The sequence below is a fragment of the Myiozetetes cayanensis genome, unplaced genomic scaffold (genome assembly GCF_022539395.1).
Source record: "Myiozetetes cayanensis isolate MyiCay16 unplaced genomic scaffold, myiCay2020 scf3, whole genome shotgun sequence".
Classification (NCBI taxonomy): domain Eukaryota; kingdom Metazoa; phylum Chordata; class Aves; order Passeriformes; family Tyrannidae; genus Myiozetetes; species Myiozetetes cayanensis.
Window position 1 is genome coordinate 51,253,517 of NW_026087521.1, and position 26,316 is coordinate 51,279,832.

General features: G+C 47.9%; 1 protein-coding gene across 1 annotated transcript; it reads left to right on the top strand.

Annotated features, from left to right (window-relative positions):
* Nucleotides 1-2,282: 2,282 nt before the first annotated feature.
* Nucleotides 2,283-25,989, top strand: CSNK1E (casein kinase 1 epsilon). Its single transcript, XM_050323564.1, has 11 exons — nt 2,283-2,493; nt 6,588-6,675; nt 13,001-13,111; nt 13,274-13,422; nt 14,102-14,330; nt 20,687-20,857; nt 22,366-22,514; nt 23,021-23,213; nt 23,317-23,456; nt 23,834-23,899; nt 24,433-25,989. The coding sequence occupies exons 2-10, from the start codon at nt 6,600-6,602 to the stop codon at nt 23,864-23,866; spliced, it is 1,251 nt and encodes a 416-aa protein (XP_050179521.1). The 5' UTR covers nt 2,283-2,493; nt 6,588-6,599; the 3' UTR covers nt 23,867-23,899; nt 24,433-25,989.
* The last annotated feature ends 327 nt before the right edge of the window (nt 25,990-26,316 follow it).

A 26,316-nucleotide genomic window follows, 5' to 3' on the forward strand; every position in this document is an offset into this window, starting at 1 on the left:
TGCTTGTGACTGCAGCTGCACACCAGTTTAATTACTGGAGAGGAATGGAGATGAGCCGGCACAGATTGTGAGCATGGATTCTGCTTGTCCCACAAATTTCTTCCCTCTCCAACCGAACCCCAACCTCTCTCTAGTTGAGGTCCTGCTGCTTGTGTTGTATTTAAGCACCTTCCTTTTTCAGGCACTGGGGCAGGAGTTATCTGTTGCATCACTGGAGCACTGACATCCCTGACGTAGACAGGGTCCCCACAGTACTGGCTGCTACACACGTAGCCAAAATCAGCAGCACCTGGATCAGGCTCCCTAATAAAAATTACTCCATAAGAAGAGGTGTAACTAGGCAATGCTTGAGGAAAGGTGGGTGTTATTAGATCATGTGGTTAGCCAGCACTAAAAACTTGATTACAATTCAATTAAGGGAATGTTTCTAATTAAAGACTTCTTATTTTAAGCTGTAAATGATTAAAATAAAGGTAACCGAAGTGTCCATGCGCACACTCCAATTTCATCCCCAAGGGCTGTATCTACATTTGGGATTCTTTCAAATTCCCTCCTGCTGTCTCAGCCAGCAACAGGGGGAAAGCTGGCATGGTCACTGTCCTCACAGACATTGCACCTGCCTGCCAGTCAGTGTCACCCCAAACTCCACTCCCACCAGCCATACGGAGAGCTGCCTCTCCTGGATTCTGATTCAGATCTATCCTTCCCGGCTCTCTGTCAGAGTTCACCTCACTCAGTGCCGGTATGAGCCTGCCATACCGGCAAGCAGCAAAGTCATGAGTGATGCTGGGCTCCAGCAAATCCCCTCTCGACTGATGTGCACCCACCCAGGGAAGGAGGGCAACCCAACCCTCGGCTGGATCTGGCAGTGGCTGCATACTTTATTACCTGCCTTCCCATCTGCTCACTGTTACATAAGCTGTGAAACGGCAGAGGTTCAATGGAGCATGTGTAAGGAAATGTCATTACTACGAAAAACTCAATTAAATTTTAACTTCTCCAAGTGGAGGCAAAGTTCTGCGATAAAACTGGCCCAGCAGTGAGAGGGAAACAGCACTGGTTCCCAAAGGCTTGCATAAGTGAGGAACTATCCCCAGGTCTCAATGGCCCAACAACTCAGTGTGGGTACAAATTGGCAGCGGGACTCAGGTTGTTGCAGTCCACCATCTTGGTATGGCTTGAGGCAGAGACTGCTTTCTGTAGTGCAAGGTGCCACCACAGCTGCAGCTTGGGCCTCTTGGAGCCAACAGCCCATGCTTATGTTGTGTATTTGGAAGTTGACATTGGGGCTTAGATGCATTCGAAGGGCTGTACTGGTATGGAGGCTCCTGAGCTCTTCCCTATCATGCTTATCTCCTCCTGTCGGAACCATGGTTCTTGGCTTTGGGATGACTGAGGTGAAGCAGCTCCTGTACCCTGATGAGGTATCCCTGCCTGTAAAACTGGGCATCATCTGGCTCTAGCTACAGGTCCTACTGCTGTTCCCTTCCCAATCACCCTACACTGGCCTCCAGCCTCTCCTACAGTCCTCGCTCCCAGAGCTTACAACAGCACTTCCATTCTCCTTTGTCCGTCCAGTCCCAATCTCCCAGGAGCCTGCAAATGCTTCTGTGCCCTTGGGTCTGCTCCTACACCCCCATACAGGTCTGATGAATGGCTGCTCCCCTAAATCAGCAGGCTTTCAGAGATGCTCAGGGCTTGCTGTGGCCACCTGGCCCCCAAACACTCTGGGTTCTGGGGGTGCACCTATCTTTGCACCTATCTGCTGATGGGGTGGGTGTCCCATGGACTGTGTCTGTCTGCTTTAGGGTTTGTGTGCCTGCTTCATTATTCATGTGGATTTGCAAGTGCTGCACCCAAGGTGTGTTTCTGCTCCTGAGGGACGCAGACTGAGGAGCCCTGACCCTCTCTGTCTGGTAGGGGTGGTTCTGATGCCTCACTGGCCCTCCTGCTGGACCCCCGCTTGGCATCCGCCGCCAATGCGATGGCACCCAGCACCCATGTTTGACCATCCTCATGTGGGGCTACCCTGCTGTTGCCCCACTGAAGCGAAACCTTCGGCGGGGTCGCGCCCCCCAAGCCCCATCCCGTGTGTGTGTGTGTGTGTGTGTGGCCCCCTCGCCGAGGCTGAGGGCGGCGGGCGGGAAGGCAGCAGCGGCGGCGGCGGTTGCGCCTTTAACGGCGGGCGGAGGAGGAGGCGGAGGAGGAGGAGGGCCGGGGCTGCGCTGGGTGACATCAGTGGGTTTGGCTCCGGGGCTCAATGGAAACTGGGTGAGCGCCGGGCTGTGCCGAGCACACGCCGGCTGGAGGGGACGGCGAGCGGGCGGGAGGCGGCAGGCAGCGCCGCGCCGCGCCGAGCCGAGCGAAGGAGGGACGCGCCGGGCACGGCCGCCACCAGCCCTCCCCAATCCTCCGTCATCCTCCCCGCCGCGGCCGCCTGGCCCCCTGACAGCCGGCGGAGCAGCATCCCCACACGGCCCCCTTCCCGTCAGGGTGGGTATGGGGGGCGCCCGCCCGCATCTTGGGGCGCAAACCCCGGGGGAAAGGCGGCCCCTCCGGCTCTTTGTGTGCGAGGAGGGAGGGGGAGGGGGCGGGGAGGGGAGGGCAGGGCGCGATGCGCCGGGCCGGGGGCGGCGGGGACAAAAGCCCCTTTGTGGGGGCGCGGGGGGAGGTCGCCCCCTCCGCCACCGGCAGATTTGAGGGGGGGGGCTCCCCCCCTTTTCCCTTTCGCCGCCTGCCGGGGCCCTGCCTGGCTGCCGGCGGGGCCGATCGGGGAGGAGGGTGCTGTGTGTGCTCGGCGGGTACTGCGGGGGTCCCGGGAGGGGGCCGCCCCCCGGATGATTTAAACCCCCCACCCCTTCCGTTCACTGATGCTCCTTGTCTCCCTCCCCAGCCCCCGTCTTTGCCTGTTTCGGGGGAGAAGGGGTGTCTGCGTTGTGGGGGGAGGTTGTAGGGGTCGACGTTTCGTCTTGTGGAGCTCGGTAGGGCGGGGGTCGATGGCCGCGGCCGGGGCCGAGCTGGGGGGGACGAGGAGAAGTTCAGCGCCGTTCCCGGGGGTGGCAGCTTTTTGTTACCTACCCGGAAAAATAACAGCCCGGGTACTGCTGTCTTCGCGTAGTGTTTTGCCTGTAGGGGGTGGGGGTGTAAGGGACATATTTATTTTATTTTTTTTTTGTGTGTGTGTCCCCCTCCCTGTTTTCCTGTTGCGGCTGTTTCTTCCTCAAATGTAGTCCAAATGCTCTGTGCATGGGGTTTCTTCTCTCCCCCCACCTTATTTGCTGCCTTCCTTATTGTAAGTGTGAAAGGGTCTGGAGGGGTTTGATGTTTTGCATTTCAATCAAAACGTCTTTTTTTTTTTCTTCTTTTTTTCCATCCCATTTTTAAGCCAGTTCAAATTACTGTTTTGCCAACCTCTTCCTTTATTTCCTTCATATACCCTCCCCCCTCGCCAAAAAAAAAAAAAAAAAAAAAGGAAAGCAAGCCGTGTAAAGCCTCCATGGTCTATGAGCAAAGCAGCCCCCACTCCCCAGACTTCCACTGAAAGCCTGAGCGGTGCTGGGATCGGCAGCCTCCATTATGGAACCGTGGGTTTGGTTTTGTGTGGCCTTTGCTAGACAGGGCGTCTTCTCATTCCTGACCCCCTCGGGTGGGACAGAGGTGGCCTTCCTATCCCCCAGCCCCCTCCCCCCGCCCAAGATGGTCCCTGCATCTTTGGTCGCCATCGTATCTGGCACAGCAGTGTGGTATCAACTCTTATCGTGTTTATATAATGGCCTTTGTGCCTGTACGTGGGTATTTTATATTATATAAAAGGGGCTGGTGCAAAATGGTGTGTGTGTGTGTGTAAGCAGCGCTGACGGCTGGATAGTATTATTATTTTTCTGAGGCTGTGTAGTATTGGATATTCACGTATGCAAACGCTCATGCAGAGCACACACTCGCTTTGAGGTTGTATGTGTGTTAATCCCTTATGGAAAACTAAATGGTTTAACTAAATGATTGCCTTGCAGCCCCTGGGAATGCTGCATTGGCTGTAGAGTGCAGGAAGGGTGGCAGGGCTGGGGGGGGGTTAAGCCTGCTGGGGGGAAGGGTAGGAGGCATGTCTTAAATTTTACATGTATAAACAATATATAGGGAATAATATAAATGTCACATATAAGAATATATATTTTATATGTAAAATTTTCTTTCTTTTTATAACAGTAGACCTGAAGATCAGATTATATGGGTGGAAGCTGTAGATGGTGGGGGGATGTGTGTGAAGTAGAAGCAAATGTGATAGGTGTTTGAACTCCTGGAGCAGTTGTTGAGGGGGTGGGATGTGTGTCCTGCCCCATGACCATGAATCCAGGCTGTTGCTCCCTGGCTATCCTCCACCCAGGTTTTCTACGCACACTTGTATGTGTGTGCTGGGGGGGGAGATAAGGCAAAATGACAGCTGTGCGAGACCATGATTTTTTTACTCCATTATCCTGCTTCCCGCTTCCACCCCCGCGCCCCAGAGCATTTTTTAGATTCCCCTTTGGAGCCTGTTGCTTAATCAGCTAGAAGGGCTGCTGCCTCCATGTGTGAGAAACTCTTCTTAACCTGGCTCCTGCCTGTCCCAGAAGGGTGGGACTGAATTTAGGCTTGGGGCTGTGGTGTTGCAGAGCAGTACCCACTGTGCCCTGGTGCAGAGGAGACCCCTCAGGGACCTATTGCCCAGCCTTTGCTGTGTGCTTGGTTGTGCTCACCCCACCTGGGAGCTGGACTCAAGTGGAAGTGTTCAGGGTTCACAGGCCTGGGTAAACACACCATGAAGGAAGGAGGTTCGAGAGCTGTCTTCTTGACAGTGGTGTGACGGGTTCCCGGGGACACAGACCTTTGATCGTTTATTGGAGTAGGAGTGTAAGCAAGTCAGATGTATGTTAATGTGGTTATACAGAACAGCAGGCAGCGGATAAAAATCATGTCTGTTTGCTGTGCCCTCGCCCAGGTACGCCTGCCTCCTGGTTTGGTTCCCAAGGCTCTGCCTACATTCCTTGTAGTAAGAAAGTCAGAAATAGCCACAGGGTTTTGTCGACTTTGGATGCACAGAAACCCACATGCATAAGTAAATACTAGGTGAGGGGACTCCACCTCTAAGTGTTTTGTGTGTGGTTTCTGGTGACTGGAGCTCTACTTTCAGGGTTCACGATGTCCCCTGAATGCCTTGATAGGATTATTTCCCTGTACATCTCTACAGTCCGTCCATTCTTCTTTCTGTAATCCCATCTCCTGGGGCAGGAGAAGCAGCTCTGGGTTTATAGTATGCCTGGAATCCTGTAGCTGGGATTATTTTTTTTGTACTTATGTCTCACAAGGCCGTTCCTCCCTTCTTTCCTTCAGTGATGCTTCCTTCCCACCAAGCTCCAGCAAGGGAAAGTTCCTCTCACCCACTTGTGAAAACATGAATCATTCCTCACCTTTCCTGTCCCCAACAGGCTCTGTGTCTGCATTTTGTACGCTAATAATGTGGCATTGCATAAATTAGGACTGTGGCAAATCTCTCTGAAAGGAGACGCACTGGCTGTCTTGTGAAGAGATATGGTTCCTAGAATAAGTTGGTGGCATAAGAAGGGGTGAGGGAAAGTGGTCTGCTAAGGGTGAACTGGTGGAACTGTGTTTGGTAGAGGTGTTTGCAGCAGAACTTGAGGTTGGCAGGGAGAACAATTTTTGGCTGTGGTCCTTCCACCTAGTTGGTTTTCTGTGGAAGGGTGAGGAGGCTAAGCCTGGGCATGTTGATGGGGTATATCAGGTCAAAGGGTTAGCTAATCACCTCAGGTAAAGGGATGAGGAAAGGCCCAAGCTGCTAAAAACAAACAGCCGGCACACCTAGGTAGGCAACAGAGATGGAGAGGCTCACGTAGACCAAAGGAGGCTGTGATCCCTTCAGCAGAAACCTGTGGAGATAAGCAAGTGCTGTTCCTAGTCAGTGGCGTGCCTCGAAGGGTTCAGTTCAGCGAGATGTCTCCTCCCTGTCCCCTGTGCCAGCCTCTGCCTACGAGGGATGGAGTCGCTTGCTCCTGGCAGTCTGTCTGTCTTGCAGTTCTTGGGTCCCATACTTCACCACCACCAAGGTGTTGGACTAGGGCTGGGCCAGAGAGCAACTCCTTCTCGTAGGGTTTATTATGCCTGTCCTTTCTGGTGTCTCATGAGGTTACTTCTGTCCTGGTGCCAGGTACTGTAGGGTGCAAGGAGCAGTACCTCTTTGCAGTGGTGTGGCATGGTCACCCACTGAAACCTTCTTAGGAGAGATTTCCTGACCCCCTCCCCAGTCTCTGAACAAAACGATGGGGAAGAGATTCAATCCTTCTTCATTCTAATAATGGGAACATGGAAAACATGCTTGAGAGGGTTGTGTTCCTACAGCGTTTCTAGCTCATGCCGTCCCTGGATGTTCAGGAGATAGGAGAGGTGATAGAGGCTGTGTAGAAAGTGACATATTTCAAGATTTAAAACTGTACTACTCAGCCTCTGGGTGAAGTGGGGAGGATTCTTCTGTAGTGTTACATGATTCACTTCCTGTTTCTGCTCTGACTCTGTGCTTTCTGTGCTTCTTTCCTCAGCACGACTGAACCATGGAGCTTCGAGTAGGGAACAAATACCGGCTGGGCAGAAAGATTGGCAGCGGTTCGTTTGGAGACATTTACCTAGGTGAGTGTGAGAGTCTGTCCTTCCACCTGCCAGGTTGTTTTTCTCAATTGCATCATTGTTTCAGAGTTGTTTTTCTTGCCTGTTGGTATTTGTGGGCACCATGTAAGGTTGGAGGGGGTGGAGAAGAGAAAAAGAGCTTCAAGGAATACTGCTAGTTGCTGCCAGTCTTCTGATGGCAAAGAAAGTGGGATGAGCTCAGCTTTGCCTTGCAGTTACTGGAGACACAGTGGTAGTTGATAAAACCGATTTAGATCTGGACTGTTTGGGACATATTTGCCATATATGCTACTCCAGCATTCTCACTTCCTTTTCTTGAGCTTGGGTGTGTGGGTGTAAACTCTGTACAAAGAGTGGGTGGTGGAAAGGGAGGGCATAGCTGAAGGAATAAAGTTTTGGGAAGATTAGTAGTGAAAAAAGTGGTCCAGACCTTTAAGAGAGAGGTGTGAGACCTGGAGGTGTAAAACAGGTCGGAGAGCCTGGTGTGGTTGAAGTCCTGGGGTTTAGATCTGTTAGATCTGTAATGGGATTTAGAGTTAATGTCTGGAATGACCTGAGCTGGGAGCTCAGTGGACAGAGCCTATGAGGCACTGGGTTTCCTGTTACCACAGCAGGTTAGCTGGGTAGAAGTTTTTCCAAGCCAGTGTGCTGATGTACCCTGATGCTTTGCCTGCTCATGTTTTTATTGGCTCAAACCATGTGGGGCCAGAGTGGCGAGACTACCCGGTAGCCTGATTGATCCCTCCATGAGAGCTGGTGTGGCTTTACCTGTCATCTGGTTCTCACCACTACCTGTTTAGCTGTAGTCCTGCAGGCCAGCAGAACGACTGCCCTCTCCCTTGGTGTCTGGGAGACTTTGGGGACTTACAGATGGTTGTTATGTGCTCCTTGACTGTTAATTTGCTCAGTTGAATTGTATTTTGCTTCCCAGTACGTTCGCCACTCCTCGCTTTTGCTGCTCCTTCGGTTTTTCCTAGTTTGTCCATCTGCTGAGCAGCTTGGAGCCAACACTGCATTTGATGTGTGGCATTTCCAGTGCCTGGCAATGAAGGACTACCCTCGAGTGATCTGTAATTTGATGCCTCTGCATAGGCTGCTTTGGGTCTCCTTGGCTTCCCCCATCACCAACACTATCAGGTTGCAGGACTGGCCTTAGCACACTGTCAGCTGTATTGTAGAAGACCTCTTCTAGGATCTCCAACATCTTCCCATCCCTCCCTGAGTCCCTTTTGTTGAATACCTCTAGTTCAGATTACTTTTTCCTGTGCTTGTAAATTACTGTCTGTTTTCAACCTCTGGCTTTTACCTCCAGTTCCCTCTTGCTTTATTATTCTCTCTTGATTGGTGTTGGCAGCCTCTCTTGATTAAGTGTCCTGTGGGAATCATCAGTAACAGACTTTGTTGCCACCTTTATCCAGAGCATGAACAAAGATGATAAATAATGGATCTGGGATCCCAATTCTGCTGTGTGCTGCCTTACTGCTGCCTACTCCTGTATGCCACTCCTCTGTGACCCTCCAGCCAGTTAGTGTCTGAAAGCCCAGACACAGCATTTTCCACCTATGGTAGGGCTTGAAGCCTTCCAGACCCTCTGTAGGACAGTATAAATTGTCAGGATCTTGCAAAACATCTGGAGGTACACATGGGGAAAGAAAACAGGTACTGAATGGAAAGGCCTGACCTTGTGTTCCTCTGCACTACATAACAGGTCATCCACCTGTGCAGAGCAGGTGTGGAAGATAGGCTCTGGTGAGGGGGTTGTGCCTGCCTTTCCTGTAACCAAACAACATGAGAGGCAGAGGAAGCCCCAGTGCCCTAGTGTGGTGAGCACAGAGGGAATCAACCAAGCGAATGCAGTATCAAAGCCAGTGATATTCATTGAGGTGCAAGCCAGCATGTTTTGAAGCAGTGATAGCGAGACTTCTTGGAGCCTGGGTGACTCCCCAGCCTGGAGGGATCGGGCATGTAGTCTCTGATGGTGCGTCTGGAGGACGCTTGTGCTCATGCTGTACTCTCACGGCCTGCTGTGCAGACAGAAGGACTCATTCACGAGGACTTCTCTCCTGCACCAAATTCACCTCACAGTTCTCTCTCTTGATAATGGTGTGGAGACAGAGCAGGGACAGACAGGCCTTGTTTGTCTTTGGGGATGAGCAGGGTCTGTATGGTTTATCCTCAGCTTCTCTCAGGATGTTACTCCCTTCACCTGCTCTGTAACCAGTGTGTGCTGCATGCTGTGCTCTTCGGGATTTGTTTTTTGTTTTTTTCTATCAGAAGGAAACTTGGATTTCTACACAGCTAGACACAAAGGATGAACTGTGTTAATCCTCAGCTGAGGCTTAAAGCACAATGCCTTCCTTCCATGTGTACTTTGGGGGATAGATGTGCTGCAGGGATATTCTCCCCACATTGATTTGGGAGGGTGGGAAATGACATCATGCTGCCGAGGGGCCTTGGCTAACCCATTTACCTCTAAAATTGCTCATTCAGAAGAGCAAAATCCAGTTTGCAGAGGAATTGCCAAGACTTTTGGGCTGTTGGAGGGAGGTGCTTTGTCAGAGGTGTTGGCCAAGAGGCAGGGCAGGGTTGCTGGACCTAGCAGGAAACGTCTGGCCGGGATACACACTGGTGGTGAAGAGGAGCTGGGCAGACAAAGCATGCTGGGACCTGCGCTGGCTGGGGACAGTTCCTGGTGGCAGGCTCCTCCCTTGCTGGGAGGGGAGTGCCTTCCCTTTGTTTCCTGGCCTGTTAACTCTCTCTCGCCCTATCTGCCTTCTTCCATCTGTTCCCAACCCTCCATTCTTCCCTCGACAGGCTGTTAAGAGGAGAGGGGAACGGGTGGTGCCGAGAGTGGGGGCCCCTGCCTGTTGCCACTGTGCACAGGGAGGGCGGTGTTTATTGTATCAGACATGAAGTCAGGCTTCCACTCTGAAAAGATCCTGTTCAGCCGGTGACATCCTCTGTCCCCGGGGCCCCGTTTCAAAGAGCTCATGATGAATGAGTTGAATTTGTGCAGCCCCCACAGCGGAGCGAGACTGGGGGTGGATGTTAGGAATTATCCCCAATCCTACATATGTCTCTCAAGTGGCTGAAGCTTGCAGACTCTGCTGCATTTGTCTGAAACACGGTGCTTTCCATTCTAGAAAGAGAGCAGAGAACTGTTGCTTTTGTACTTGTATCTTTAAGAAAGATGGTGGTTACAGCATGGAACAAAGGACCAGAGAGATTCCTGCCCTTGAATTCCCTCCTCACTTGTAGTGGTCTCGATCTAGGTGTATCTCTAGCAAAGAAATGGTAGAGGGAGCAACCTGTAGACACAGTGGGGTTTGGGGAGGGAGCAAACCTGAAGTGTTCAGTCAGTGACAGCCTCAGCAAAGAATAGCTCCTCAGTAGGTCTGATTGGTCCAGAGAAGGGCCATGAAAATGGTTAGAGAGATGGAGCACATCTCCTATGAAGAAAGGCTGAGAGAATTTGGATTGTTCAGCCTGGAGAAGAGAAGGCTTCAAGGTGACCTAATTTTGTCCTTCCAGTACCTGAAGGGAGCCTACAAGAAAGATGAGGAGAGACTTTTTGCAAGACCGTTTAGTGACAAGACAACGGGGAATGGGTTTAAACTGAAAGAGAGTGGGTTTAGATTAGACGAGGAAGAAATTCTTTATTGTGAGGGTGGTGTTGCACTGGAACAGGTTGCCCAGAGAAGTTGTAGATGCCTCTTCCCTTGAAGTGTTCAGTGCCAGTTTGGATGGGGCTCTGAGCAGTCTGGTCTAGTGAAAAGTGTCCCTGCTTATGGCAGGGGGGTTGAAACTAAATGACCTTTAAGGTCCCTTCCAACCCAAACCAGCCTATGATTCCACTTTTGTTCTTCTAGGCCACAGGATTGTCTCTTCTTTTTCTTTTTTTTTTTTTAAGGGACTAACACCTGTGTTTGAGCTATGGATAGTGTGGGGATGAGGGCTGTCTGAGCATATATGAGTGGCATGTTCACATTTTGAAGAATCTAAGTCTTCTTGATGCCTACCCCTGCTTTCCCTTTTCCAGCTTTATGTGCCCACAGGTAACACTCACCACCTGCAGACAACCTAGTAAATGGATGCATCATCATCTTCCTAAACACCCATGGTAATGTGGAGATGAGAACTCATTCATGTTTTCCACTGTTCAGCTTCTGGGGTAGCATTCATTCAAAATGGTGATGCTGCCAAAAGTCAGAAAGACTCACCAATATTTGTGTGTCAGCAAATGGATTAGGAGAGGGAAAAACTTCCCCTGGGAAATGGACAAGGGAGCTGCTTCAGAGAATTTGGAGGAAAGTCTTCACAAAAGCAAGGGAAAGAGAAAAGAATGAGGGAAGAAAGTGCTCTTACTTTTTTGGGGTGTCCTGGGTGTTTCCATGCTGACTGAGGGCCAGTGATTGAACACTAATTTAAAAGATAGATACTAGTCCCTTTTCCTGCTCTTTTCCTCTTTGCACACCTGATGCTTATAAGAAGGGTCTTGTGGTGCAGTGAAGGAAATGTACAGTCTTGTTTTTCTGGCCAGGAGTTTTTAAGTGGAAAATGGCAGCATCTTTTCAAAAGTAACCATTGATTCTACCTCTGAGGATGACTTTTTGCCTTTCCCTTCTGCTGGATCCTGTGTTAAAATCCTTATTAAATTAATCCCATTGCTCCTCCTTCCCCTCCCTTAGAGCACCCTAAATAATTCCTCTCCCTCCTTAGTGTTTACAGCCTTCAAATATTTGCAGACTGTTGTCATGTCCCATTCTTCCTCCCCACCCTTCTTGGTTGTATCTCTTGTCTGTGTTACATATTTAGCTCTTTTAATCTTTCTTAGTAAATCAATCCCTCTAGGCCCCGAACAGTTTTGTTGCTCTCTTACAAATTCCTAGCAGCTTGTCTGTCTCGACCCGGCACTGTAGCATCTAGATTATGTCTTTTTGCTAGCAGGCAGCTCTTGGCTAACTTTGTGTACAAGCCAGAACTCTTCAACAGGAGAACCTTAGGATCCAGGGGGAGAAGGGATCCAGTTGTGTGAACAATTCCTTTTTTTTTTTTTCTTTTGGTTCCTGGCTCTGGAGGAGGTGTGTGAAAGACGATAAATGGAGAGATTTATCTGCAGCTGTCCTTGTGGACTCTTAAAGTCTTATCACAGGGTTCAGGAGGCACAAATTAGCCAGACTTACTAAAACTAGCTATGGGATATCTACAAAACGTCACCTTTGACTCCAGCTCATGTTTAGCAGGCTGAAGTAGTTTATTTTATGACAGTGTTCATAAACTGCTCATGATTGGAGCAGCTCTGATTTGTGTTTGAGTGCAACTTCTGATAGTTCCAGATACAGGGAAAAGCTTGTCTGTGTGTATGTGTGTGAGGCAGGCATGGTAGGAGGGGGAGAGAACCAAAACTTGAGTGTCATTCCCGTGACCTGTGTACAGATATTAATTCTTTCCATTTTAGGATGATGTGAAACATCTGGAATCCTTTCAGCTATTACGAGAGAGAGAGCAGCCTGTTCCTTCTTTGACAGTGCACTTTGGGACCAGAGTGCTGGCTTTCACAGCTGGCAGCTCGGTTGTTTTTAGAGAGAAGTGTGTAGGGTGGTGGTTTAGTGTCGTCACAAAGTATCTAGCAATCCCTTCAACAAAGGTGTCTGGGCCGCTTAATTCAGGACTGGATTCAGTTTATTTCTTCACGCTTCTAATTTTAGGATATAGCAAATGTTTCTGTGTTGGCAAAAGATAAAGGTATTATTGAAGCCCTCAGGAGAGGGAGAAGCTGGGGATTTAGAAATTGTCTGTATTGAGCAGGTCAGGGCTGTGGAGAAAACAGGTAGCTGGGAATGTTAGTAATGTCTCCTCCTGAACTAATTGGCTCTGTTGGAATGATGTAACTGAGGTAACTAGTAATTTTGCTAGGGAAGAGATACTCTGTATCACTGCCTGGGGGTGACTTGTGTTCAGGGTCTGGGTATATGATCAGAGGCAGCTACAACTTCCACTCAGCTTAGGTACTGTTGATACATACAGATTGACCTCCCAAAGTCTGGTACTCTTTGAGATAACAAGGCAGTTAACATGTTGCGAGATTGTTGTGCTAGCCTGGCTTGCAGGGTCAGACCTGGTTTCCTATTCATGCCTTTCTCTGGCCTTGCATTTGCAAATGGCAGCTCTGGAAACTCTCTGTGAAGTGGCGGATTCTCATTTCTGTCGCAGAGAATAAATTTCAGGGCAAATCTTAAGGTTTTGGCGTTTTTACAGGCCTTGTTAAAAGTGTTTAACTTCAGTAGAAGCTTGTGCAATCTTCATTTCACTTTTCATTTCTGTGCAGGAGCCAATATTGCAACTGGTGAAGAGGTGGCCATCAAACTGGAATGTGTCAAAACCAAGCATCCCCAGCTCCACATTGAAAGCAAGTTCTACAAGATGATGCAGGGAGGAGGTGAGATGGGGAGGAGAACATGGGACCGGGGGAGTGGTTGAAGCAGGAAATTATTCTGGAGGGCCTGAGGAAAGAAATGATTTGGTGTTACATGTGATCATCTCAGCAGGGGATGCAGCATCTAGTCTCTGTTCCAAGGGCTTAATCTTTCTCTTTCCCCAGTGGGTATCCCCTCCATTAAGTGGTGTGGAGCAGAGGGGGACTATAATGTGATGGTGATGGAGCTCTTGGGGCCCAGCCTGGAAGATCTCTTCAACTTCTGTTCCCGCAAATTTAGTCTCAAGACAGTTCTGCTCCTGGCAGACCAGATGGTGAGTTTCCTCTGAAGCATTTGTGCCTACTCTCCTTTTCCATGTCTTTTTTTTTTTTTTCCCCTCCCATCTCCTCTGCTTGAGAACTGCTGTATCCCAAGCTTTCTTCATTTAGTGACAATTTGCTGCCAGCTTTCTATTTCTCGATGAAGTTGGGGGTCTGGAACCTAGACACTGATGACTTTTCCTGATCTCCATCTCTCTTTCCTTCCCCTGCTGCTCACCCTGTGTTAGTGTTGCACACATAGATACTTTTGTCTGCATGATGAATGATTGGCGTCACTGCCTACCATGCCCTGTGTTTAAGACCCTTAGCTCTTCTGGACGGACCACCTCCTTTCCCAGCCTGGCTAAGTTTGAAAGCTGGCAGCTGTCAATGCTGAAGCTCAAAGTTTTAGTCCATACAGATTTGTTTGCCATCCTTCCTTGTGGTGTTAATGATGACCTCCCCAGAGTGAGGACTGGGCTGGTGTACAGGGTTGAATTCCATCTCCAGATCCTGCAGCCTCCAAAGGGTGTCTTTTCCTTGGCTGTCATCTCTGATATTCTCTGCAAAGTGTCCTTTTCCCTACTCTGACAGGCCAGTGTCCTGGACAGGGTACTATTTTTAACAGATGCAGTTAAGGTAAGGTTTTTTTCTTGCTTGTCTCACTATTTATTTATTTATCCCCCACTCCAGATCAGCCGTATTGAGTACATTCATTCCAAGAACTTCATCCATCGGGATGTAAAGCCAGACAACTTCCTTATGGGCCTCGGCAAAAAAGGCAACCTAGTATACATCATTGATTTTGGTTTGGCCAAGAAGTACCGAGATGCCCGGACCCACCAGCACATCCCTTACCGGGAAAACAAGAATCTGACTGGCACAGCCCGTTATGCCTCTATCAACACCCACTTGGGAATTGGTGAGCCTGCTGTTTCCCCTCGGTGGGGCTTTCCAGGGGAGGTATTGTGTCCCCAGAAGGAGGGAGTTGGGTTCTGTGCCTAATTCTGCTACTGACTTGCCTTGAGATGGTGGGCAAATAACTTAAATGCTACACCTGTGTTACTTCTCCTGCCTTTGGTGGCACTTCAAGCTTCTGAAGACAGGAATTGTCTTAGCAGTATGTGTTTGTGCACTCGCTGCTTTGGACAGTGGGGCCCTGTTGAGCATCAAGGCTGTGACCTTCCTGACTGTGGCTGCTGAATCTGCCTTGCACAATTTTTGCAGGCTGATTAGATATGTAAAGGAGACATTCACAGGCACTGAGCCTTTAGGTAGTGTTGCCTGTGTGCAACTGAAATCTTTCTTGTTGACTCCCAAGCGCCTTCATCAGTGATTATTCTATAGCTGTCAGAGCTGGAGGGTACAGCCCTGCTGCAATATGGTCCACTACTGAAGGTGGGGACAGCCACCTGTGCTGGAAGTGTACAGGAAGCTGGAATGAGGGAAGGCTTCCTGCTGGCTGAACATCCAGGTTTTGTGATTTAGAACTGGCTGTCATGGTTCTTCAAAATATCTGTGTGTCTGTGAACCACACTACCCTGCTCACCACTGAGGCAGCTTTAGGGAGGTAGGGCTTGGCCCTCATTGTCTATGGTTAGTGCCATGGGAATGAAACTAGGCTGGGAAAGCATGCTGAGAGTTTAGCCAGGTCTTACACTGGTGCTGACCATTATCCCAGGCTTTGTAAAAACCTTGAGCAGTTTAGTGCCCACTGTGCTCAAACCTCCTGAAGTCACAGAAATTCTTGTCCTGGGAATCAGCCCCTGGTGGCTGTGAGGAACATAGTTGAAAACCTTTTGCAGTTTTCTCTTCTGTTCTCTGACCAAAAACTTCTTTCCAGTGTTTGACCTCCTTCCTCTGCTAAATTTTTGCTAAATTTTGTTCTCAGTATGAGGCTTCCTTAGTGACCATACGGTCTGTTCTGAGCAGGCTGGCTTGGTTCTGCTATTAATTGGCAAATCTAAGGAGCAGAAACACTGAAGCTGTCTTGCCTGTGGACCCAGGAAACTAGCTACTGTGTTTGCAGCTCAGTTTCTATCTCTGGGAGACCTTCTTCTGAAATGTATAACCTGAGAATTCAGTCAGAGCAAGGAACTCAAACCCTTTAAACTAGCAGCTTCCACAGGATTCCATGACCTCATTCTTCCTGCACTCTCCCCTCTTGCAGATATTTCTCAGATATCTGGAGTTAATACTTGACCTGCAGAAAATAAAGTGTTTTCCCACTGTCTTCTTTGCTTAATACTGTATAGCTGTAGATGGAAAATGCTTTATTTATATAAAAATGGGGAGTGTTGTGTGTTGAGAGTGGGCTGTGATCTCCTGACCTCCTCCACTCTGTAAAAATACTTCTTGTAGAGCTTTCCAAGTTGTCCTTCTGTATTTTGGTTTGACCTGCATATATATAACTGACTCTCCATTGAATTCTCAGTCAAGATTTCCACAGCCATGGAAACTGCCACAAGGAGACATGCACAAAATAATTATCACTACTATGTCTGTCGATTCTTTTGTATGTGCCTGCTCTGCCTGAACTGATCACGAGAGGCTTAATGTCTGGTTGTGGTTTTCAAATGACTTCATTATTCATCCCACCCCAACTTAGGCCTTTACTACTGGTGCTTGGCTTGTGTGTCAGGACGAACAAACAATGTCTAAACAGTAATCCAAGGGCAAATTGCATATGCCATGAGTCTGAGCAGAGCCGCCGCTCTCTTCGTGCCCTTTGCTTCGGGAAAGTCTGGGTGTGAGTTACTTGGCACAACAGGTCTCAGGTGTATTATCTCCACAGTGCAGATAGTTCCCCTGAACAGCATAAAGGTTACATGACTTGCCTGGAGGAAAGGGATATGGGGGTGCTGGGGTTTCAGCTGGAGTTCCTGTTTCTCAAGACTTTGCCACAGGGTATATGACAGACACGTTTGTGAGTTAGCAGCATTGCCATGGGAACCATGACTCTGAATTTTTTGACTTTTCAGAGACTCTAAACTCACTCTTAATGTTACATTAATGCGTTCTAGGGAGAGGGAAGGAACCAGGTGCCGGGGTATTCGTGTGACAGGAATAGCAAATGAATAAATGCCTTTATTTGAATGTGCAAGCTAAGGGTTGGGCATTCCAATGTCTGGAGGAAACACATTCTTTTCCCAGTGACTGGGAAAAAAAGTAGGAGGCGAGACTGGGGAGGGTTTCCACAGCTGGAGACTTGCCGTTGGGGGAGTCACTGGACTGTGCAGGCTTTGGTTCACGCATTCCAGTCAATTTTCACATGCTCTAAGGATGAGAGTTCTCTTCACCCACTGTAGCTTGTGAAGTCTGAAATAGATGCTCGGGGTGCCCAGGAGATAGTTTTGGAAGAAGCCTGGTGGGCTCTGTTTGGGTAACAGGAGGTGGGAGGCGGGGCAGTGCCTTCCCAAGTGTGTGTCCTAGATGGCATCAGTATAGGCTTTGTGGATCCTGAAGTCCTCCTGCTCATCCTGCCCTCTGTCACCCATTCCAGAACTCTGTGTGTGTTTTTAAAGACTGTTGCCATGCAGTGGGGGGGAGAGAAAGGGGAACTGTAGTGCAACTTGTGCAAGATCAGATCTGATTATGTAGTGAGAAAAACATTGCTCGGTTAAGCCTGCTTGCAGAGCTGGGCTGGCTCCAGGGAAGACAACTGATTTCTAGGGAGTCCTGCAGGGGAGCAGCATCACTTTGAACAGGATCAGAGTGGAGGGAAACTCTCTCCAGCCAGAGGGACCAGAAGGCAGTTTAGGCTGCAAAGAAACATGTTTTATCAGGAACTTTGCGTCCAAGGCAACCAATCCTCAGTCTTCCGTCTTTGCCCAAGCATGTCTTTTCCTGTCCTACTACTCACCCCTGGCTTGGCTTCTGAGGACCCTGCTTTGTGAAGGGAGTGAGGGTGTGGGCTGGCTTGGATCCTCACTGGGAGTGGGAGGAGGGAACTGGCAGGAGATTGCTTGCAGAGTGAGAGGTCGGGTTTGAGGGGTTGTACTGGGTTGTGTGGGAAGGTGACCTTGTGTTTTCTATTGGAAGAGGTTTCGGGAGAGAAGGAGGAAAGGATGAGTGTCTTATGAAAAATACATTTTCATAAAATTGTCTTTCAAACCTTCCCCCCCTCCCATTTTAAGAGAGCTGAGAAGCTGAAATAAAATGGAGAGAGGAAGTATCACAGGTCATGACTGTAATCCGGCTTCTGGACTAACTTGCTCTGAGCGTACATTCACGTCACTTGTATTTCTCTTTCTCTTTTCAAACTGCAAAGTCAGATTTTTTTTCTTCCTGCACACCAGGGATGGTGTGAGAGTTAGTCACTGATTGTCAGGCTTCTAAAAGTGGAAAGTAGTGATACTAAATAATGTTTCTTTGGTGCATTGAGGTAGTTTTATTTCTAACATTTTGCTGTTTAATGTTATCTAGTATCCTGGGAATGTTGATATATGAGTTCAGGCAAAATAAATTGGGAGCTGCGTAATAGTAACTGAAGATGAAACAAAGAAACGGGACTTAGGAACTGTTGTCCTTCACAATCATCCAAGATTTAAATCGGAATCTTGTTGTTAGGGTTACAGATGAAAGACTGGTACAATGTTTTGAGGTAACTGCACATCTGTGACCCATCATGTTGGTACTTCAGACCTATCATAGATTTGAATATCGGTGAAATTGTTTAAGTGGGCTACAGTTGCCTCATGTACATGAGGTACTAAACACTGGGGCTGCAATGCAGTCAAACACTTATTCATTCAGAATTTCAATAATTAGGTGTTTTGCTTGCCGTTGTTTTTCCTTGATCATGTTGCTGTGTTAAGGCACAGTTAAGGTGTGTTTGCGTGCATGTAATGGATACCAGTTAGCTTCCTCGTTTGGTTTTGTAACCCCTCTCATCGCCTTCACTAAGGCCTTGTAGCATCTCCCACTGACTTGCAGGCTCCCTAACCTCAAGTCTCTAATTCAGGCCTTTCCCAAATCGCTAGGATTGTGCCCAGGCATGTGTTCACAGAACGTATCCTGTTCTGGATAGGGGTGGTGACTGTGCTCAAAACTGTTGTGCTTCACACAAATAGAGGTGTGTTATCCAGCCTGCCCTAAGCAGTTTGGAGTTCAAGCAGGATTTTGGAGGCAAGATCCTGATTTATTCCTGAAAGGCTGATTTGCTTGTTCAGTAGGTTTCTCTGGTTCCTGCCCTGCCTTTCTCTACTCCTCTGAGGTGTGCTACCACGCTCTAGACAAGAACCCGCAGTTAGATGCTTTAAAGCTACAGCATGGATAAAGTCAAGGGCTGCCAGATTGCAGGACTGAGGTTACCCTTGTCTCCTGTACTTTCAGGCCCTGGGTGTGCCTTCTGACTCCACATGCCTCCTGTCTAAGGATGTAGGTCATTACCAAATATTATTTAGTTTTGTTTATTTGATATGCATGATGAGTAATTGCGGTCCTCTGAGAGTACACGTATCCCAACCTGAGGCCAAATGCAAATTCAGTTTCTTTTCTCTGCTCTCTCCATAGCATCTAAACATCTCCTAGACAATCATGTAATTATCCTTGGCAGTAGCCTGATAAGATTAGGAAGTATTAGCCCCTTTAAAGTGGGCAACTTGAGGCAGTAAGTTAGTGAGGTCAAAAAATGCTGTTATTTCTGCATGCTCAAAGTAAGACACTTTAGGGATCTGCAGGGCTGCTTTCTTCTCTGCTCCTGTCTTGGAATGTGGCATTTTTTATGGTGTTTCACGTGCTTTGACCCAAAGTTAAAGCACATCTCAGTTATGAAGGGATAAGACTGTTCTTCTGCAACCTCTTTGCTTTTTATATTTTATTTTATTTTTCCTCTTAGTAGTTTTAACTTGCCACTCCTCCAGTCCTCAAAACCACTAGGAGGTTATGAGAGAAATGCAGAAAGAAGAAAGAACCATGTTGACCCTCAGGTTGTGTTGGTACAGCTGGACATCTGTATCTGTGACCTTCTACAGCTACTCTTTTGTCAGGGTTTAGCTCAGCCAACAGAGTAAGGGGTAGCTGTAATGATCTACTGGCCTTTGAATGGGGCAGGTGGTGGCATGTAACTGATACTGACAGTTAACTCACAGACCAACACATAATCTGCAGCATCTTCCAGGATGTAGCACTGAATCCAGCAAAATGTGCTGTAGTAGTGAGTTAATCTCGTAGATGATTCTCTTTAGTCTTTCCTTTATCCCTGTGCTCTCCCTCAAGCCATATTTTGCCTGTTTTGTTCTACTCAAGATGTGAAATACTTTCTCCAAAGTGTTTATTTTATTTGGGAGGAAAACAAGGGCAAGAGCTTCTTGGCAAGATTTATAGATGAATTTACAAGCATATTGGAGTTGCTGGGAGGAGTTTCACAAGTTAAGCTGTCAACATTTGCAGATGTTGGGATTCTGCATCAAATCTGTCTTGAGCTAGCTTGAAACTTAAAATGGCTTGGCCATTCCAGAGAACAAGTTCAATGTGAAAGGGTTTTTTTTTTTGTGAGGCGATTTTTTTTGTTTCATAAGTAACTATCTAAAAGCAGGCCCTTGCAATAGCATGTTAAGGGCAACCCTTGCTCTTAGTAGAGTTGGTAGTGATGCCATTTACAGTCATTCCCCATTTGGAGGGGAACCTTTTGTTCAAAGTATGCCCTTTTCCTCCACAGCTTGAAAAATGCCACCAAGCTGGAAAGGCATCTTCTCACAGTATTACATGTTAGGCTCCTCTAAACAATTAACAAAGTTGTTTACTACAAGAAGGGGTCCCTAGTTCCTTGTTTCTGCCCTGCCTAAAGAGTATCAGCAGTTTAATTAGAAGATGTGTTTGAAAGGGTTGTGTTGGGCTTACCTCTGTTAGCCTTGTCTTTCTGTGACTACCTCTGTCATGACTAATCCCTGGACTGAAGAATCATTCTGGGTGGAGAACTGTAGGTGTCCTTCCTCTGGGACTGGGAAGAGCAAAGTAGGCAGTGTTGCTGCAGCACTTCTTGAGCTGTTAAATTCTTGTGTGAATTAAGGCTTGTCCGAGTGAGGAGGTAGTCAGAGTCATTAGTTATGAAGTGGGTGGGGCCATATGGGGAGAGGAGCATTTTAACTCTTGTAATATGACTATCCTCACAGGAATTTGCACTGGAATGTCTTCTACAAGTTTGTCTATCCGTAGAAATCTACCAAAGAAGAGAGAGGAGCGATTGTTCTGTTCTGTGTTTAGCACCAAAGCTATGCGACTGCCAGAGTATTTTTGATTGCTGCTCACTCCTTGCCCCTTTGTAACTTCTCACAGAACAAAGTCGCCGTGATGACCTGGAGAGCCTGGGTTATGTGCTCATGTATTTCAACCTGGGCTCACTGCCCTGGCAGGGCCTCAAGGCTGCCACCAAGCGCCAAAAGTATGAGAGGATCAGCGAGAAAAAGATGTCAACGCCCATTGAGGTGCTCTGCAAAGGATACCCTTGTAAGTGCTCTCATCCTGATGGCTGTCTTGTCTGCTGCTCGGCTTGTTCACCTGCTGAAACCCCATGGAATCTTGAATCCTAAAGGGCAGTGCCCAGTACCCCAGACTAGGATGTGCTGCTGACACCAGTGATGAGAAGGATAACAGGTGGTACAGTTCTGGTTCGGAAGGGGGAAACATGTTTTTGTGGAGAGTAAAACCTTATGTTAGTAAGGGCATGAGAGTGCTGAGAGGGATCTTTAGGACCTCAGTAGCAGTTTGGAAGTGGGGTGGACAGTGAGCAGAGGAGGTATGCTGATGATCGTGAGTTTTTACTGGTTAATGAAGAGTCCCAGAAATAGCCAGGCAATGAAGTGGCAAATGGAGTTCTTTGTAGTTAAACATGGGTAATGTATGTGAGAACAGAGAGAAGTCTTGGTCCTCATGTCATTTGCACAATAGTAGACTCTGGCTGACCAGTGCTACTCATCAATGAGCTGTTGCAATTACAATAGGTGGTTCTGTGAAAACAGAAATTTTGTGCAAACAGTGTACATAAACCCATGGCCTACTCGCACCTTGCATGCACTGTGTAGCTCTGGTCCATCCCACTGTTTTACAAAGGATGTGGTAGAACTGGAAGTAGGTCCAGGAAAGGGCCAAAAGGGTAACCAGGAGTGAGGTGATTTCTGCACAAGTAACAAGTTTGCTGGAACCTGGAAAAGAGGTGATTAGAGAGATGATAGACATCTATGCACTCGCTATGCCTGCAGAAATCTGGGTGGGACACAATTATTAGGTGGTCCCAGTTTTTGTATTGGAAGAGAAACAAAGCTGGTTTCTGCTAGCTTCAAAACAAAATGATGCAGTTCTTCACACAGTCAGTAGTAGACTGTAATAGTAGTAGTGGAACTCGTTCCCAGAAGTTGATGTGGGTACTTAAAGCTTACAGGAGTTCAAGGAGAGATGGGACAAGTACATAAAAGAGAGATTCATTGAGGTTTACTAAATAGTCAGAAACCACATCCAGATCAGGAAGTTCCTGGAGCTGAAAGTAGGTGGAAGTTGGGCTAATGTCAACAGAAGTGTCAGACATGCTTGCCCCACACGTTCTCCTCTGTAGCTGTCTACCTCTAGCTGCTGCTTAAGATAGACTGCTGAACTAGGAGGACTTCTCATTTGAGCTGAAATTCCCAAAGCTCACCTCTTTTTTATGCCTGCATTCTTACTGTCCTTTGGCTTCTTTTAGACCTGCATTCTTATTGTCCTTCAGGCTCAGCAGAACTTACTAAGTGTTGCTTGGAGAAGCCGACAAAGAGAGATGTGTGAGCATTTTCCCTGGTAAAAATAGAGATGGGGTTTTCTTAGTGGCCAAAGCGCTGCAACCAACAGGCTCAGTTTTTGTTACACAGCTCTGTGTTTGTGCTGTCCTGGTCCAGCAAGCCACTGCTGAAATGCTGCAGTGACTCCGTGGTGGGCATGGGAGGTTGGATGGTGTTCAACAGCCAACTGTTCTCTGCTCTCTCCAGCTGAGTTCTCAACATACCTCAACTTCTGCCGTTCGCTGAGGTTTGATGATAAACCTGACTACTCGTACCTGCGGCAACTCTTCCGCAACCTCTTCCACCGCCAAGGCTTCTCCTACGACTACGTCTTTGACTGGAACATGCTTAAATTTGTGAGTGTGTGTGTGGCAAAAGGGCTGGACAGGAGCTGATTTGTATTATGGAGAGGGGAAGGAAAGTTGCAAACTGCCTGCTGTTTGCACTTAGCCCTGGTGAACAACTTAGCAAAGGGGATGGGTAGAGTGAAGAGAGGTAGAATGAAGAGAGGCAGAGTTACCTGGGGCAAACTGGGGGTATAGCTACTGTAGTATTAGTGAGTACGTCTAATCTGTAGCTATAGATAGGTAGAGATAATTTTTCAGGAGAGGATTATAATTGGAGGTGGGACACAGAGTGGATTCCAGTAACAGCTGTAGTACTATATGCTTTCTTTCCTGTTTCTTCATGGAACAGAATGAGGTCCTCTCTCAGTGCAGTGGAAGATGATGGGGGGAGACCATGTTCTGGGGATGGTGCTCCACTTCCTTGGCATGATGGAGTACCGTGTGTTTTCTGTCTGGGGCTGCTGCTGTCTCTCCTGCCTGACAGCCATATGCGTTGTGGGGGTTTCTCTCCTCAGGGTGCAGCTCGGAACCCTGAGGATATGGATCGGGAGCGGCGAGAGCATGAGCGAGAGGAGAGGATGGGGCAACTCCGAGGGTCAGCCACGCGAGCACTGCCCCCTGGCCCGCCTGCTGGAGCCACTGCCAACCGTCTTCGCAATGTCACCGAGCCCATGGCCTCCACCCCCACCTCCCGAATCCAGCAGTCCGGTGAGTGGGATGGGAGAGCTTGGGGAGGGTGCCACCCTGTTGTGGGCTAGAAACCAAAATCATTGACTGATCTTCTTGCCTCGATGTTTCGCTGCCCCGACAGGCAACACGTCCCCCAGAGCAATCTCAAGAGTGGACAGGGAGCGTAAGGTCAGCATGAGGTTACACCGAGGAGCTCCTGCCAACGTCTCCTCATCTGACCTCACAGGGCGGCAAGAAGTGTCACGGATTTCAGCATCACAGGTGAGTCCCTGCTGCCATGTTCGTGGCCTTGGCCTGGATGTTTCAGAAGTACTATGGGCCCCAGAATAGTTTTTACCTGATCTGCTGGAGCTGATATGAGCCTGAAGCTTCCAGTGTGGTGAGGGGAGTTGGTACCAAGTTACACCTTTGCTCTTCAGTTACTTATTTTCTGGAGACCATGCTCAGTACTGTCATCGTAGCTCTGCTTTACTTGGAGTAAGACTTTGTCTGGTTCTCTTCCAGACCACGGTGGTTTGGAGAAGTGGAACAATAAACTCTTGGGAGGGAGGATGTCCTGAAAGAAACGTGCAGCCTCTCTGCTTTTGTGTCTTGTTTTTCCTCTCCAACCCTTAGCAACTCTTCTTTTTCTTTTGTAGACAAGTGTGCCATTTGATCACCTTGGGAAGTGAGGAGCAATTGCCACTGGACCAGTGTTTGCTTAGGTGAGTCTGTCCTCATGACTGGAAACCCCCAAGGATGGAATTGCTGGGGAAAAAAAAGCCTTAGGTTAAGACTTTGCTGATGTGGGGGATTGGTACATTTCCTTTCCTTTCATCTTACTTTGAGATGTTTTTTGGCTTCAGAGGGAAGAGTAAGGTTGGCTGCCAAAAACCTTGAGGGGATGGATTGTCTTAAGTGTGAAGGTAGCTTCCATTTCTCCAGGAGGGTAGGGAGGGTGGATAAGGTGCTGGGCTGGGGAGCCATTTTGTTGGTTCCTCGTGAATGGTTTTCTGGCAGTGTGACAGTGTAGGGGAGGAGGGTGCTGAGCATGTAATCAAGTGTGTGAGACTTTGCACAGCTAGTGAGTGCCTCTTGTAGAGGAAATGACAGTGTAGCTGGGCAAGGTAACTCCAAGGGGAGGCAGGAGTGTAGAAGAAAGGGCTGATATGATTTGTTATGCTCCAGCTGGCATTGGAAGTGCTGGGAAGAATATTTTCTGCTAATGTCTCTTCTCTCTTTTGAATTCTCTTTCTAGTGTCTTCACTGTATTTTTCTTTTAAAAAACAAAAAACCCAAAAAACAAAAAAAAACTTAAAAAAAAAAAAAAGACAAAAAAAAAAAAAGAAAACACCAAACAAAAAAACCCAACAGAATTTCTTTTTGCCAACAATGAGGAGTCGAGCTGTGCCCCCGCGCTGGTGTGAGCCGTTTCCGAGAGGGCCACCTGTGTCCCCAGCGCGACGCCTCCGAGGAGCTGACGACGAGGGAGCCGTGTGGGAACACCTCCGCTGCCCCCCCAGCCCTGACCGCTGCCCCCACGGGCTACTCCCAGTTTCCTCTCCTGACTCTCTGCTCCTGGTTTTGATTTTCTCTCTTTTTTTTTTTTTTTTTTTCTTCTTGGATATCTTCTCCTGCTTTTTTTTTTGTTAAATATTATTTTGAAATCATATGGTTTCTAGTCATATAAATTTTAACTTTGCTCTCCTTTTTATCTGAGAGCAGGGGATGGTGCGGGGTGAGGGGGTGAGTTTTTCTTTTTTTCTTTTTTTTTTTTTTTTTTTTGGTTTTGTTCTTCTCAGGAGCCTTGTGGGCCAGGAGCGAATCAGATTCCAGCCACACTTGATGGTAGAAGTCTGATTTTTATTATTATATTCTCGAGCATTAAACGAATTTTAAGCTGTGAGGGGAATTGTGGCAACAGCCTAATCATTGACTCGGGCTTCCTTTCCTTGGGTGGCTTCTCTGCGGTTTCTTTTTTGGCTGTTGGGAGAAGTGCCAGCCTTCCCTGGAGCGAGCAGTCCTCACACACACGGAGGGATCTCTATGGAGAGGCACCTGGTGCCATGGAAGATGGGATCGTTGGAGCTGGAAAACAGGGAGAAATACACTTCTCATCCCTGCAGCGGGGTCTTTTTTTCGTCTGGCTGTGCGTGTTTTTCTATTTTTATTTTTTAATTAAAACTTGTTTTAATTCCTGCGGAGAGAGTGTGGGACTTGAGGAGAAGAGAGGGGCGCACAAAAACTGGAGTTTGGAGTTCTATCAGAGCGATGGCTCTTGCTCTCTCCTTCCCTCATACAACCCCAAGTAAGATCCACCAATACATGCACAATCCCTTCCTGCCCTCTCCCATCCGTCTGCCCCCCCCTTTCCCCCCCACTTTAGTTGTTTTTAAATATAATTTAGAAATACTCAAGCTGCTTTGTGGCACTTGGGGCTTTGAAACACAATGAATCACCACTGCGACCTATGGCCTGTAGCAGACACACTGTCACTGTAGTGTGGAGCCGATGGGTTGTTGGCAGGGCGGGGAGGGTGGGGTTAGTCTTTGTTTTGTTTGTTTTTACCCTTTCTATTTAACACTTTATTTTTCCTCCCTGTTTTTTTCCTAATTTATTTACCCCTCTTACTGTCTCTCTCTTTTTTTTAATTAAAGAGCAAAACTTTTTATTACTTTGTAATTTAAAAAAACAAAAAAAAACCTGAAGAACTTTGGGGGGGATTTTGTACTTTTTTCCTGTGTAAATATTGGACTTTTTTGAGCTTTATCGTGGTTGTTAATTTGAAGTAATAAAGTAGAAAATGATAAAGTGATGCCAGGATCTGTCATTTCTTCCTTCATTGGCCCCGGTATCTTTGCTGGGAGTCACTTCTTACATTCAGGAAGCACTGTCTTGCAGCTGAACCTGTTCCTGAGTTCCAGGAACAAGTTTGATCAGAATTACTGGAAAAAAGGCACAGGACTGGAGCGCCTAAAAATAAACCTGAGCTGATCTCTGCTGTTGTGGCCTTGGAACAGGCAAGAGTTATGTGAAATCTGATTCAGGATCTCTTGGTTCCTGGATTTGAGCCTCTGGCGTCCCATGCATCTGGCCTTCAGCAGGAAAGGGATGGGACTGTCCGCGCTCTTGGCTTTGGGTG

Excerpts from the sequence above, each read along its gene's own strand:
- CSNK1E (XM_050323564.1), top strand. The coding sequence starts at position 6,600 with ATGGAGCTTCGAGTAGGGAACAAATACCGGCTGGGCAGAAAGATTGGC. Across the intron at positions 6,676-13,000 it reads GTTTGGAGACATTTACCTAG|GAGCCAATATTGCAACTGGT; the intron begins GTGAGTGTGAGA and ends ATTTCTGTGCAG. Across the intron at positions 23,457-23,833 it reads CACGGATTTCAGCATCACAG|ACAAGTGTGCCATTTGATCA; the intron begins GTGAGTCCCTGC and ends TTTCTTTTGTAG.